At 49.6% G+C, this 15,357-nt stretch overlaps 1 protein-coding gene across 1 annotated transcript in view; it reads right to left on the bottom strand.

Annotated features, from left to right (window-relative positions):
* Positions 1–236: 236 nt before the first annotated feature.
* The window catches only part of Jcad (junctional cadherin 5 associated), a 70,016-nt gene continuing 54,895 nt past the window's right edge, over positions 237–15,357 (bottom strand). The window contains exons 3-4 of the mRNA XM_051151170.1: positions 4,124–7,773; positions 237–294 (exon numbers count right to left, since the gene is read on the bottom strand). Of these exons, the coding sequence (XP_051007127.1) occupies positions 260–294; positions 4,124–7,773 (3,685 nt within the window). The 3' untranslated portion in view covers positions 237–259. The remainder of the gene's footprint in view (positions 295–4,123; positions 7,774–15,357) is intronic.

The following is a 15,357-nucleotide window of genomic DNA, read 5'->3' as shown; positions in this document are numbered from 1 at the left end:
GTCTAATCCACCAGGAAGGGGAATTGATGGGAAAACTCTTTTCTAAACATGGGATTACATAGCCAGGCTGTAAAGACAGGTGGTGTCTGCAAACCACTGCCCTAACTCTGTAACAGTCCTGTAGGGAGGACAGAAAAGGAGGAATCAGGACACTGAAAACCCAGCAGGTCCCAGCTTCAGCCTGGCCAGGACGGGTTGGTCAGGCCAAGAGCACTCCTTTAGCCGAGGCGGTGGCGGGGGGGGGGCTCAGCAGCGTCCATCACACCCTCTCCACTCGGCTGGGGTCATATGAATCTGCAAATGAGAATGGAAGAAGATCAAGCAGACGGTCATCCACCATGTTTTATGTTTATTCCTCAGGGTGTAAATAAATTAGAGAACAAAGCTCACATGGATAGAAAATTGATTTCAGACACTTCAGCAAACGGATTTCACCAGAGAGTAAGACACTATGGCTGAAAGATTGTTTTCAGGAAATATACACGGTCACTACCAAATATAGACAGGCAGCAATGGCCTTCCTGGTGTTCATAGTATGATATGGATAATTCTAGACTCACTGACCCTTAGCCAGCAGCAATGCCCGGGCCTACTGCTGAGTTTCACACACACATATACACATACACACATTCTCTCTCTCTCTCTCTCTCTCTCTTTCTCTCTCTCAATCTGTCTCTTTTTCCTTTTGTTCTTAATTATTTCCCCCTGTGTGACCACCTCATCTTCTGAGGTACGGTCTCTAAACATGAAGCTTATTGACTTGTCTGATCTGGCTGGCCAATTATTTCCAGAAATCCACAGTCTTGGCTGCCTTAGCACTGAGATTATAGGCACGCTGATACAACTTGCTTTGGGAGTGTAGAGATTTGAACTCAGTACTTTGCATTCCTACCCCTCTCCTCAATCTATTGAAAGCATCTCTATGAACAAATTGCTGCCTTCAAGGCTTGGGGAACCTACAATGTCAAATGCATGGCCAGTAAGTAGAGGTTTCCGGCCTCTAGCTGCTACCAGCTAACAGGAAGGACCAGGACTAGTTGCTCGAACTGAACTCAGATGACCTGAATGTCCCAAATGGAACACCATACAAGGGACCATGATCCCAGGCTGCCACGGGTGTGGGAAATAGGTGCTGCTGAGCCAGAGAGTCTGACCCTGGAGCTCTGGAAGCTGAGGCTCCCTGTACCCCCTGACATCAGAGCACCCCTAAGTCTTTAAGAGAAAACACTTGACATATCTGTAAGAGTATAAGATAGCCACTCAAATGTAGACACCCTTCAAAAACATAAACACAAATCGGACTATTCTCAAACCCAGGAAGCTCACCCCGGGGAGGGGAATCAGGGTGCCTGCATGCCTGTGATCACGGGGCTGTCTATCCAGTGCTGTTTATGGCAAGAGGTGGAACAACCCACGTGTCTGCCAACAGACAAACGAGAAAAGAAAAGGTCACATGCCGTGGACTGTTGTTCAGCTTCAAAAAGGAGGCAATCCTGCCGCTTACAATGACACAGATGATGAACCTTGCGACGCTGTGCTGAGCTAAGAGGCACAACACCGTATGACATCACTTAGATAGGAGTGCTTTTGTGAAGTTATACCTGCAGTATCAGAGCAGGATGGTGGTTCTGGGGGCTGGGGACTCGGGAAGAGAGGAGATACTGGAAGTGTATAAAGGCGCCACTGTAAGATGAACATGTCTTTTGAGGCTAGCACATCTGGGTGGATGTAGGTCACAATGCGCTTGTACACTTGAATTCTGCCTAGAGACTAGTAGCTGATAGATATGTTACTTAGCTTGATTATAATACTCAGCACACAATATGTGGCCACTCAATCATCTGACCCACTTATTGTCAATACTTCAGTGAGGACAGAAAACAAGTAACAGCAAGGCTAGAGATGCTTTTTAAAAATCAGGATGGTATAATTTTTTTTTTTCAGGATGGTATAATTTTATAGGAAAACAATGCTCTGAATGCACGTGGACAACGATGCCCTATGAAGCCTTCATCGCATCCCCCGCAGCCTAAGATTTCACTACAAACTTTCCTCCTGACTGGTGCACACTTGGACGCTAGGCATTGTGATGGTCAAAACTAAGAGCACGCTGAGCCACTGTGCTGGGGCAACACACTAGTGGGACACCACTGACACTTAGGGGAGCTGCCTGAGCCTGTGCACATGGCAGACTGCCCCAGGGCCACCTGGCTAAAGGAAGTGGCGTTCCTATGGCTTAACACCTCTTGAGACTGCCCTTAGCAATACCCACGTGATCACACAGGAAGACAGGCGCACCTCAGTGCCACATCTGGGGCTCAGGGATGCTGGTCCTCATGTGCTGAGGACACAGCAGAGGCTGCTGAGGAGAATGTCAAGCGCCTCACTCCAAATGAGTGCGAGAACAGGGAGAAGCTGGGCCACAGACCACACGGGCACTGGGGGCTGAAGTGCTCCCCTCAGTCCGTGGGGTGCTGGAGACCACACCACACCACGTCCCTGCATCCCAAGACCCAAAGGTGAATGGAGCTAAGGACCCAATACATGAAGCCATGCATAGAATGCTCTAGAACAGCGATTCTCAACCCGTGGGTCGTGACCCCACAGGGATTGCATATCAGATATCCTGTATATCAGACATTTACATTGTGATTCATACCATCAACAAAATTGTAGTTATGAAGTAGCAATGAAATGACTTTATGGTTGGGGGTCACCACAGCATGAGGGACTGTATTCAAGGGTCTCAGCAGTAGCAGGGTTGAGAACCACTGCTCTAGAACAGTAAGTGCTTTAGCTACTGACAGTCTAGGTCCAACAAAAATAGTGTGAGCCATGTAATGTTACTTTGGACTTTCTGGAAACTACATTAAAGTGAATTAATAAGAAACAAGTGAAATTATCTTTAATAATATACTTTATCTTTATTTTGCCAAATATGTCCAAGCTATATTCTACTAAACATGTCCAGAATATTAGCACTTCAATTTGTAACGTTTAAATGTAAAATTAGTAAGATATTCTAGATTTTTCTGTATTCAGACTTCAAAGCCTGGGTTTGTGCATTATATCAATACAACTCTCTGCCACTTTAGTTTCAGGGGCTCTGATGACCTCTTCTGGCCTCTGTAGGTACAGCACACATGTAGGACACAAAACATACATGCTGAGGAAAAAACACCCACACTCATAAATCTATTTTCAAAAAAAAATTCTTAAAAGAAAAGAAGCCTGGGTGTGTGTGGTGGCACAGGCCATTAATCGCAGTACTCAGAGGCAGAGAAAGGTGGATCTCCAGGAGTGTGAGCCCAGCCTGGACCACATAGAGAGAACGTGTCTTAAAAAAAAAAAAAAAAGTTATCAAAGAGCAATCTAGGGGTTATTTGGATGAATGTCCACAATTTTGGGAGAGAACAAGAGTAGAAATGTTCTGACTCCAGTATGAGCCACTGAGCTGGCCCACTGCCCCACTGCCCCGGTTGCCACTGAGCTACCCCTCTACCCTGGCTGCCCTGGCTGCCACTGAGCTGCCCCACTGCCCTGGCTGCCACTGAGCTGCCCCGCTGCCACAGCTGCCACTGAGCTGCCACAGTGAGGCTGCAGAGCTCTGTTGCAACATCCCACCTCTGTGGCACGTTCAGGCCTGAGTTGTTTGTAAGGATATAGCCGTTTTCTTAGCCAACACCAACAATGATACAATCATTCAAAATGCACAAGACCTTGATTCTTAATTGAGAAGGCTTCTGGGTAACCTTTTGAAAATGAGTTTTTATTTTTTTAATGTATCCATTAATCTTGTGTGCAGGTGTGAAGGCCTACAACTCTGTAGACTGGGTTCTCTCCTGTGACCTTTAGCTGGGTCTCAGAGATGGGGCTCAGTCACCAAGCTTGCGCAGCAAGTGTCCTGACCTGCTAGCCACCTTTTTTTTTTTTTAAAGTATGATGTCTTGCTATGTAGCCCTGACTGGCCTTCAAGTTCTTTCTGCATCAGCATCCTAAGTGCTAGGACTGCAAGTGTGTGCCCCCATGTCTGCACCAAGGCTGGTTTTATGAAAATGATGCCAGTGCTGAGCTGCAGATGACCACATGACTCCAAACACCCGGCCCCCAACCCGCTCCTCACCTGCACAGCACAAGTCCTGCTCTGCCATCTTCTCCCTTGACACTTCAGGGTGCCCATTTTCTTCTTGAGAGATGGAGGACAGATGCCCTGCTTGCCAGGCCTGGTCCTCACCACTCAGGGACATAAGGTCTCCTGACAGCCAGGCCCGACTCATGGTGGCCTTTAGTTGGTCGGGCTCGTCCACAGAGTCTGCGCTCTTGGAGCTAAGAGTCCTCATCCGAGACAAGGAGTTTACCTCCCTCATTCTTATCAAGCGAACCGAGTCTGCCTTCTTTGGGGGTGATGCCAGTTTTTCCTGTAAGCTCTCAATCACTTTGGAAGGGCCTCTGAGCCTCTTTTCAGAGCCCAGCACACTTGTGGTCTTCTCCATGAGATGGAACAGAGTGGACTTGAAGGGTGGTTTTGACTCCTCGTCCTTCTGCTCAGACTCGGCACTGGTGGTCTGGCTTGCAGAGAATCTATCCACAGCTGAGCATGTAGAAGCCTGGGGGGCCCTTTCTCCTACAAAGAGGGGACTCTCAGTCCAGCCGCACTTTCTCCTGCCATAAAAGGCATCAGTGGTCACTGCGGGGACCCCTGATGGTGCTGAGCTGGGTAACGCATCCTCCCTGGGTGAGTCTGGGCTGCAGGCACTTGTATCAGGCTCAGGGAGTGGGCTCTGCCCTCCTCTCCTGGCACCTGGCAGAAGGGACTCCACGGCCACCTCAATGCCCAGGATCCTCTCTGCCCTTGCCTGGAGAGTCTCACATGGAAGTGGCACTTCCATGGCACTTTCTAAACCCAGGGGCTCTGATTTATAGGCACTCTGCTCTTGTCCCCGTGTGAGGCCCAAAGACCGCAAGTCTGGGGTTGAGAGGCCTCGATATTTGTCAGCAAGGGGCAATAGGACCTCACCACTATCCACCTTTGGAGGGGTCTCTCTGCCCAGCTGCACGGACTCTAATGCATCACTGACACTGGTGAGTTCTTGACTTCCTCTTGGTTCTGCCAGATAGAACAAAGTGGCTGCTTTCCTGTCACTGGGAGTCCTGCTCAGAGGACTTATGCTAATATCTAGCTCACACATCCCATTCAGAACCTCCTGGCTTTGCTGCTCTGCACTCAGACGTCCACCTGCCCACTGGAAGGGAACACCTCTGCTGTCTTCCTCCCGCGACTGGCGCAGGGACTGAGGATGGGCACATGGGTGACCAGGTTCTGCTTCCTCACTCCAGTCCTCCGACTCACTGGGTCTTCCATCCTGGGACCCTGTCTCCTCTAGCACCAGCGCTGCAGGCCGCTGCTCTGCCTCCTGCCTGGCTTCCTGGAGCCTCCAGGTCTTGGCTCTGGAGTCAGCACAGTCCTGTGGCTCTTCTGCCTCGCTCTCTGCATTACTATCCCTACTGCTATCACCATGGCTTTCTTCCTCCTCCTGAAGCTCCTTGTTAAAGCTTTCTAATTGACTTATCAGATCCCAGGGCCGCCGGCTAACTGGTTTCAAGAGAAACTGACCGAAGAGTTGTGTGCTGTTGCACTGGCCTGCTGTGGGCTCCCCTTTCACCACCTCTGGCTTGGGTACAGGGCTAGCACTAGGGGGATGGCCAGAGGCCCCTTTGGGCATAGCTGCCTGGTTTGTGGCCGAGGAAGTCCTTGAGAAAGCACTGTTTTGAGATGGGCTGAGGGACATTTGCCCTCGCAGGTGTGGCACACCGGCCTTCTGGTTTGGGTCACTGGGTGCTAAGGCAGTATGTAGGTGTCCTTCAGAGGCAGTGGGTTCTGGGCATGTTGGGGTCAGTGCTGCATTGCTGGGCTCTCCTGGCTTTGTGGCTGGGAGGAGCTGGGAGCTTGTGGAGTCTTCAGGGAAACTGGTTTGGGTCTGCTGATCTCTGTACTGGTGGCCTGGCCATGAGCCAGATGCTTGGAGCTCCCTGTGTTTGGTGAGGTGGAGAATTCTGAGGTCATCAGTTTGGTCATCTTCTAGCTCCCCCAGACCTTGCCTTGGGGACGTTCTTCTCCAAGCCATGCTTCCCATGAGGGCTTGCAGCTCTAGGTCGGTGGAAGACATACTCAGCAGGCTTTGCTCCTCCAGGGCTGGGCCCCGACACAGCCCGCCCGCCTTATCAGCCCCCAGCTTCAAGTCATTGTTGTTCCTGTCTGTATCTGGCAGAAGCGACTCAGATTTAACTGGGACAGAAACCAAACAAAATATGGTTGCATTGTTCCTCTTCTTTGACCTGTTCTTGCTCTGAGTCCCTGTTTCAAACTGTCTGAGCTTAGTGTAGGTTTTGCAGGCACCCTCACCCTGCAGCTCTGGGGAAGGGGTGTGGCTCTCTGCCTTGCCCTCTCTCACATCAGTTGCTAATCCTCTCATGACATGAGGCTCTGTGTAGCCAGGGAAGGCTCCGTGTTCAGTGTCTTTGGGGAGCTGGCCCCGCAGCCACCGGGGACTGGAAAGGACAAAGGCTGAACCCCGCTCGTTGACTGGCGTTGGGGGTGCAGAAAGGCCATCAGTGTACTGCCTTTTCCCAAGAGCTGTTTCCTGGGCAGCGACGAGACCGGGGTTACAGGTTCTGTCATCAAGCTTTGCCTCTTCATAGAACTCTGGGGGCTGAGCTAGTTTGATATGCCGGATCCGAGGATCATCAAACGGAATGTACTGAATGGAACCTCCATGGGCAGGCACAGGATACGGGTGTGGTGGAGGACCTGGAGGGGGAGAGCCAGGCATTGCGTCATAGGGATTCCTAGCTGCAAGGGAGCCAGGAGGAAGCAGACAGCTAGCCTCAGCTTTCTCAGGCAGCTGCTGATGTTGACTCTGGCTGCTGCTCACATGCCTGGGCATGGGATCTTCAAGGTAGGGGTTTGGAATTTGCTGGGGGGGTGACCTGTATGAAGGAGGAGGCACATACACTGGGGGCTCCAAGCCAGTATCCAGTGTACCCAGCTCATGTCTGGGATCCTTACTTCTTGTTGGGTGGGAGCCACGTGGGTCCCTGTGCTGGTGGCCCGGAAAGCCGTCTTCTCCCCTAGGCTGTGGGTGAGAGCTGTAACATGCAGTCTTAAGGGGTTTCCCAAACTTTGGCCGGGGAAAAGGGCCTGAGGAACTAGCCTTCTCAAGGTTCCTTGTGGGTTCCAAAGTCGGTGGGCAGCTGGGAGGGTACGGTGGCACTTTTGGGACACCTGTTAAGTGCCCATCATGTATCGGAACAGGAATTTCTGTGAAACTCAGGCTTTCAGGAGAGAGGACGCGAGGCAGTGACTGGGATTTCTTTTTGTTCTGAGATGTCAGCACGTGCTCCCCATCAACAAACTGGTACAGAGCCTGGAACCTTTTCTCTCCACCACCATCAGACACCTGTCTCCCTAACTTCCTCGGCTGCTTCCAGCTTTCCATGCTCACGTTCTGCCACTTAACCGGAGCTGCCATCCGCAGGCCTTCTTCCCAAAAAGCCTTCTTTATCACATGCTCTGTCCTTCCTGCAACTTCCCAGGGGCTCTCTCTCACACGGATGGGTACACTGTGTGCCTGAGCCATTCCTCTGACCTTCAGGTCTTCCCGGTCCCTGGGACCCAGCAAGCCACTGCCCTCCTGCCTTCCTCTGCTCCAGTAGGCGTGTTCGCTACCGGTCTGGGCCTGAGAGGACCATGCTGAGGAGGGTTGATTTAAAAACCTGCAAAAGAGAGAGGCAGATGTTATATTAAGCGAGCACACCCTTGTCTGCTTCAATGATCAGTGCTCAAGGTCAAACCTGGGTTACCACATTTGAAAACTAAAAAGGTCCCTGTGGTGTTTTGAGTAGGAATAGCCCCACGGGCTCATATGATTGAATGCTGAGTCACCAAGGAGTGGCATGATTTGAAAGGATTAAAAGGATTAGGAGGTGTGGCCTTGTTGGAGGAAGAACCAGTATGGGCTTTGAGGTTTCAAAAGCTCATGACTAGCCCAGAGTCTCTCTCTCTGCCTGTGGACCAGGCCAGGATGTAGTGCTCAGCTGCTGCTGCAGTGCCAGCCTGTCAGCATGCTCCCTGCCATAATGATAATGGACTAAACCTCTGAAAGTGTAAGCAGACCCCAACTAAGTGCTTTCCTCCATAAGAGTCATGGTGTTTCTTCACAGCAATAGAACAGTGACTAAGACAGTCCCCGATTGCAGGACTTTGGCAACTATAAGGAAAACAATTCCCACCAGTCATGGTTGGAAGACGGTCTGTGGACTGCCACCAAGGGTCAAGTGGCAGCAAGCAGGAACACCAGGGATGCTGCTGTACCAGAGAGGATACAAACATCACAGCTTCAAAACACCTGGATTAAGGGAGCACTCTGAAGGAGTGTTGTTCTCCCTGAGCCAGTGGTCCTAGATCACCTTGCAGCACAGGCCGGGCATGGCCCAAACCAACTGAGCAACCGGCACACTGTAGCACAACTTGTGTGTTTGTGGTGATGTTGATATCAGTGTGCTTACTGCCTGGGTCACATAAAGCACAGCAGGGACCATTATACAGACATGATATGTGATAATGAACGAATGTTGCTTTTTATTATTTTATTATTAAAGTGTAGTCCTGGTTGACTGTAGTATGTTGGGGGCAGCCTCATATTTTGTATCAGCTGACTTCATGGTGTCATCAAGAGGCAATGTCCTCTACTAGCTAACGGATTTGCACAAAGCCAAAATCAAATGATATGTCTCTAAATATGATGGTCCACCTTTAAATGGCTCAAGCCTGTACGCACACTACCAAGGCTCCTCTTGGGAGAGTTCAGACTCAGTGGATCTGGCTCTATATGTTCAACTAACACATCAGGGGATTTTGTCCTTTTCTTCAGTGTGTGTGTGTGTGTGTGTGTGTGTGTGTGTGTGTGTGTGCGTGTGTGTGAATTTGTGGAGGTACATGTGTATGTGCATGCATGTGGGGGACCAAATATGATGTTGGGAATCAGTGCCCCATTGCTTTCCCCTTATTCACTGAGGCAGGGTCTCCCAAGCAAACCAGGGCTTGCAGACAAGGCTGGTCTTGTTAGCAAGCTAGCTCCAGGTATCACCGGTCTCAGCTGTGACATTTACTTGAGTGCTAGGGATCTGAATTCTATTTCTTGAGCTTGCACGGCACATGCTTAACTGTTGAGCCATGAGCCAGCTCCTCACCCTCCCCAGGAGATTCTTATTTTCGGATAATTCGGAAAATACTTCTAGGTGGGGGAGTGAGACATTTTCACTGCATGTGAGTTTCCTTGGAAGCCTTTAAAAAAAAAAACCCTACCAATAGGGGCTGAAGAGATGTCTCAGTGGTCAAGGAAACTTGTTGCTCTTGTAGAGGACCCAGCTTTAGTTTCCAGCATCTATGCGATGGCTCACAGCTGCCTGTAACTCCAGGTCTAGAGGATTTGATGCCCTTTCCTGGCCTTTGTAGGCAACTGTACATGGTGCCCATAATTCACTCAGGCCCTCATACATACACATAAAATAATAAAATTAAATTTAAAAAACACCCCCAAATCCAAAATTGCCAGTGTCCAGGGTTCACCTCCAGATGTGTGGATTTGATTGGTCTATGGAGGACTCCAACATCATTACATTTCAAATCTTTCTAAGCAGCTCCAGCCTGCACCCAGTAGGTTAGACCAGAGCTCTAATGCAACTGGAGAAAGCACTGAGCAGCAGTGCTGTGCTGAGCACAGGGGTTCAGGTGCTCCCCACAAATGGTCAGAGCTGGGCACAGCCCAGAAAATGGCTCCCTGCAAGATGCTCAGGGAATTCGGCTGCACTGATTAGCCAATCAGAACAATGTTTCCACTCTAAAGTCATTATTTTTAAGACATAATTTAGCAAAATAAAATGTATTCCTTGCTGAAGTGAGTGTTGGGAGAACTCGCACAAGGACCACAGGCAGACAGCACTAGCCACCGTCCCAGAGGCCATGTGAGGACCTGGGCTTTCAAGCAGCCTTTGCTGCACAGGCATCTCCCCTGTGCACCTTCCCTAAGGCATGGGGGTCAAGCAGCAGGTGGCTGCCTGCCAGCTTCACCAAGTGCTCCCACACAGCCACCTAAGTTTCAGGGGATCATCATTGCTATTTTACAAAGGAGGAAACTGAGGCACAGAAGTAACTTAACATTAAGATTTATCAGGCAGTGGTGCTGTGCAATGTGCAGTGCTAAATGCATCAAATAAGTTACCTCATCTAAACTTTAATGCCACTACTATTTCTCTCTTTGGCAGGCAAGGAAGCCAGGGTACAGGAAAGTTAATTAACTTAACTTTCCTGAATTAGAACATTAGTAAGAATCTGGGAAAGAATTTTAACCAGAGAAATGAAAGCAGAAAGCCAATCAATTAGGCACTGCAGTCTCTTTTTACTCATTATTAGAGGTTTTGTTGATGCAAGGTCCCAGGTAGTATAGGCTGGCCCTGAATTCCTGATTGTAGGTCTCTTCCTCCCAAGTGCTGGGATTGCAGGGACACACCACCACGCCCATAGCCACAGCATTTTAATCCTTCCATTGTGAGATAAACTCCCCCAGCATTCAATTGTGATGGTACACAGTATTCCATCACATGTACGTGATCGGACCTTGGTGACCATTCACATGGATTCTGTCCTAACGCTCTGAGGATCACTTTGTGCACTAGCACTTGATGGAAGTCTCTACTCTTTGAGGATAGTCTTATAAAAGGAATGAGCAGATCATGGGACATGCTGTCAAATCCACCCTAAATACTAAGCCAGTCCAGCTTACAGTCCACCGGGCGTGCGGGAGACAGATGGGTTTGCACAACAGTTTTGGCTCTACTTATAAATTATTTTTTCCTCATGAGATAAGTGAAATTAACTTCTTGTTATTTCATTTGCATTGTTTTCATTGCTGGTAATGCCCCATCCCTGCTGCCACCATATATTCTGCCACCATTTGTCTGGAGGGACAGGCATGTGGGGCTGGGAGGGACTCAAAGTCACCAGTCCTGTGTGACTACGGCACACCATCACATAAAAGGTGGGAGTGATCTGGCAGCGCATAGGTGAGGCCCAGAGCCCTTGGTACAGTTCTATGTTACTATTTTCCTTGGGAGTTACCTATCTGCCTCAAAGGATAGGGTCAGTGCCCAATAACCATCAATGCAGCTGCTGTCTGCACGGCTTGACCTTTTGAGGCCCAGGGTATGGCTCACTGAGAGGCCTACACACCTCTGCGTTCACTGCTGAGAGCGGATGTCAGTCTTTCAGCTGCTTCTGGAATCTTCATCGTCACTAGTTCAGTAGAGTCCTGCTAGACTTGGGCTAGCCTTGCAGTTCTAGAAGCTGCAGCCCTACCCTAAGGAACCTATAGGAGACATGCACATAGGTGTCACTGGTCCTGTCTGGAGGGCGACAGACTATAGAACACAGGAGGCAGTGCAGTAAGACACCCGAAGCAACAGTCACAGACTGAACTGGGATTGAGCAGCACAAACCAGAGTGTGTTGTGTGTGACTGGTACCTTCTTCCCGCCTCAGTTACTGATGGCGAGTGGGCTTTATCTCCTCCCTTCTCACATGCCAGTGGTCTGACCATGTTCTGCAGTAGCTGACCTGATGGGGGAAGCCACAGTGTGGCTCTGGTTTTGTGGTGAGCATGGCTTATGCTTAAAGTGGGGGCTGGAATCTCAAGGTGCTGTTTGTGCACACACATGCCATGATCATGACTTCAAAAACAGATAAAAATGACATAAATGGGACATGAATATAAACAGCCTGTGACTTCCTACTGATGTGATGTGGTCAGTTTTCTGCTCTGTGTAAACTTGTTATCATCTTCACTTTGTCAAAACTAATCAAAATCACTAAGCATTCTGGGTTAAATTTATTTGCACAATACATCCAAATCCTAAATTAAAGGAATTCCAGGTCCATCTGGGAGATTTTAAACAATCTAGTTTCTTTTTTATTTTTATAATTGTATTTATCCATGTGTTTATTTGTATGCGTGTATGCCACATGGGGTATAGGTGTCCAAGGGACAGAAGAGGGTGCTGGATGCCCTGGAGCTAGGCCACTGTGAGAAGCTTAATATGGCTGCTGGGAACAGACCCAGGTCACAGTTGTTCTAACTGGGGCCATCCCTCAGCCCTATAGATAATCTATTTTAAATATCAGTCCACATGACACAGACAACTGTGAAGCATTGCTAGACATAGTGGTGCGTACCTAGAACCCCAAGACTTGAAGGCTGAGGCTGAGTTGAGAGTTCTAGGTAAGACATGACTAAACAGTAAGACCCTGCCTCACAATAGCAAACCAAGGGGCAGCACACGACGCAGTAAATAGAGGTGCCCGCTGGCAGGCCTGGTGACCTAAGTTTTGTCCCTAGAACCCACAGGGTGGAGGTAGAGATCCAACTCCTGAAAGTTGTCCCGTGTGTGTGTGTGTGTGTGTGTGTGTGTGTGTGTGTGTGTGTGCGCGCGCGCGCGCACACACATGCACACATGCTCGCACATGCTTGTACATACATACACACATGCATACACACACACACACACACACACAAACAGATACACTCTCACACCAAATCTATAAAGTAATTATTTATCAACTGTCTTCTTCTTTGAACCTAGGCTGAGCCCAGCCACGGCAGGCATCCGTAGAAGCCACCCAGGGAACATCCTGTAAGGTCTTCATCAGACAAACCGACAGATATAGATTCTCTAAGACACAGATCAAGTTCGACCTCAAACCACATGAGAGGTACAAGGATGGTCACTGATGCTTTAAAAAACCAAGTAACTAACGATTTAGCATAGGCAATGCTCACAATGGGCTCTGTACATAAACCTGCTGGCACACTGATACGGGGTGGGAGAGAGATAAGGTGACACAGCAAGTGTGAGTCCAGCCAGCACCTCCGACTCACACACACTGAAAGGCTCCCAGGGGACGGGATGGGGAGGAGGCAAAGCAAGCATCTCAGACAGCTCCACATTGCCATGGGCCAGAGTGGTGAAGCCAACAGAGCACCTAATAGACTGCCTGGAAAATATCTGAAATACAAACATTTGAAAAATAACACGTGTAAAGGAACGTGGCAGATCTACTCCCTGCCTCTGCAGGGAATTAAGAGAAAAGTTAGGAGTGGCCTGTGTTCCTTCACATGACTCGTTTCCAACCAGAAGAGACAACTCTTTTATTTTCACTTCACTGTTTTCTGGGGTATCTAGGACCAGGCCTGCAGTTTCACACATGCAGGCTACCAATGAGCCTAGCCCAGCCCTGTCCTTTAAAATGTTTTCCTTTATTCTGTGTAACTGTGCATGAATGTAAGCGTGCACATGTCACAGGGCATGGGTGGAGATCAAAGGACAGCCTGCGGGGTCACTATTCTCCCTCTACTGTGTATGTTCCCTGGATTAAATGCGGATCATGACGCTTGGTGGCAGATGCCTTCACCCTTTACCCTGTCTTCTCTTCAAAAGTAACCCTAAGGCTAGGAGAGAGGTTCTGCATGTAGGTAAAGCACTTGCTGAGTAAGCAGGAAGACCAGAGTTACATACATAAATGCATGTGGCAGCCTGCCTGTAGTCCCACAGGGAGGGGGGCAGAGACGGGATCCACAGGGCAGGCTGGATGCGTAGACTAGAGAGTCACTGAGCTTTGGGCTAATGTAGGGGACGTGGCTTGGTGTACAAGGTGGACCGCAAACAATAATGGCGCTTCTACACACAGGTACACGTGTCCCCCAATACATACACACATGCACACACACACCACATGTACGAGCTAGAAACAAAAAGGTGCATGTACTACTTAGGAGGAAAGTGCTGATTTTAACATCGGTCACAAGCTCTGATAGGATTACCGTCCCAGTGCACTCCCCAGTGGGCATGACTGACTTGTGACCCTCTGGGCAAAGGATGTAGGTGTGGTCTAGTAAAGAACCAAACAGAGGAATTGCTGCCTTGCACACCGACCCGGGTTGCTCTGTGAAAAGGGAGACACAGGCACTTCAGTCACCTCTCCCTGCTCCATGAACACCATTCTGAACCTGGACTTTCCATGGGGTCACCCCAGGTCCAGTCAGTTGTCCCTCCATGCGGAGGTCGGGGTGGGGACGGGAGGCTCCAAAGCCATACCTCCATCTGCTGGCCCAGTGGCTTCTTCTTGATTCTCAAGTGTACAGCTTGGGAGACATTGCACCCTACGGCTGTAGGTCACCTGCATGCTCTGGACCGGCATGGATATGGCCACACCCTATTCCTTCAAAAGTCTCTCTCTTTCTTCCTGAGGGACCAGTGGTCTATACTAGTGGGTAAGGCAGGCATCAAAGAGCGCATTCTCCTTCCTCCTCCCCGGGCTGCATCTTTCTCTAATCTCGTGTGGCTGAGGCCATGGCACACTGCGTCACAGTTTGCCCACATTTACCAGCTGCAGTTGAACATTAGGTGCTTAACAAGCTTTTGTGATGGGGTCTACCATCTTCCCCTGTAGAATTCGCTGCAGGCCTGGAAGCCCATCATTCCATTTTTCAGCATGTTGTGGATGGTCATTCAGTATACCACACAGCAAGCGGGGCTCCAACACACGAGAGCAAATGGAAAGAGGAAACAGGACGCAGGGAGAAGACGAAGACTGAAGGCAGTGTAGAGGCTAGCGTAATCAGTCGGGGGCCAGGCAGTGGTGGCCGACGCCTCTGATCCCAGTACTCAGGAGGCAGAGGCAAGTGGATCTCTGAGTTCGAGGCCAGCCTGGTCTACAGAGTGAGTTCCAGGACAGTCAAGACTACACAGAGAAACCTTGCACAAACTCACACAGTGGCACACTATGGAGTCAGTGCACCTGGAAGGCTGCATGGGCAGTGTGTAATGAGAAACGCTGCCCATGGGTCCATCCTGTCAGGTCTGCTTTTCACAGAGTCAGCAATGACTGCTATCACAGAGTGCCACCTAATGGCATTTTCAACATTTTTTTTTTTAAGTTACTACATACTCCACAAGAGAAGCCTGGAAGAGAAGTACAGGCAGCCATCCCTGCCACAGTGCTACAGGGCCACAGTGTCACCTCGCTGCCTGCTAGAGCAGGACCAAGTTGAGAACAATCTTGGGCCGGTGAGCTGGCTGACTGGGTAAGGACACTTGCAGCTGAGCCTGGTCACTGGAGCTCTCGGTTCCTGGACCCACGCAGTGGAGGAACAGAACTGACAAACTGTTCTCTGACTTCCACTCATGCAGTGTGACATGTATGCCCCAGCACCACCAAATAAATAAGTGTTTTTTTTTTTTAATGTAA

The sequence above is a fragment of the Acomys russatus genome, chromosome 9 (genome assembly GCF_903995435.1).
Source record: "Acomys russatus chromosome 9, mAcoRus1.1, whole genome shotgun sequence".
NCBI classification, from domain to species: Eukaryota; Metazoa; Chordata; class Mammalia; order Rodentia; family Muridae; genus Acomys; species Acomys russatus.
This window is presented reverse-complemented; position numbering and strand designations above follow the sequence as displayed.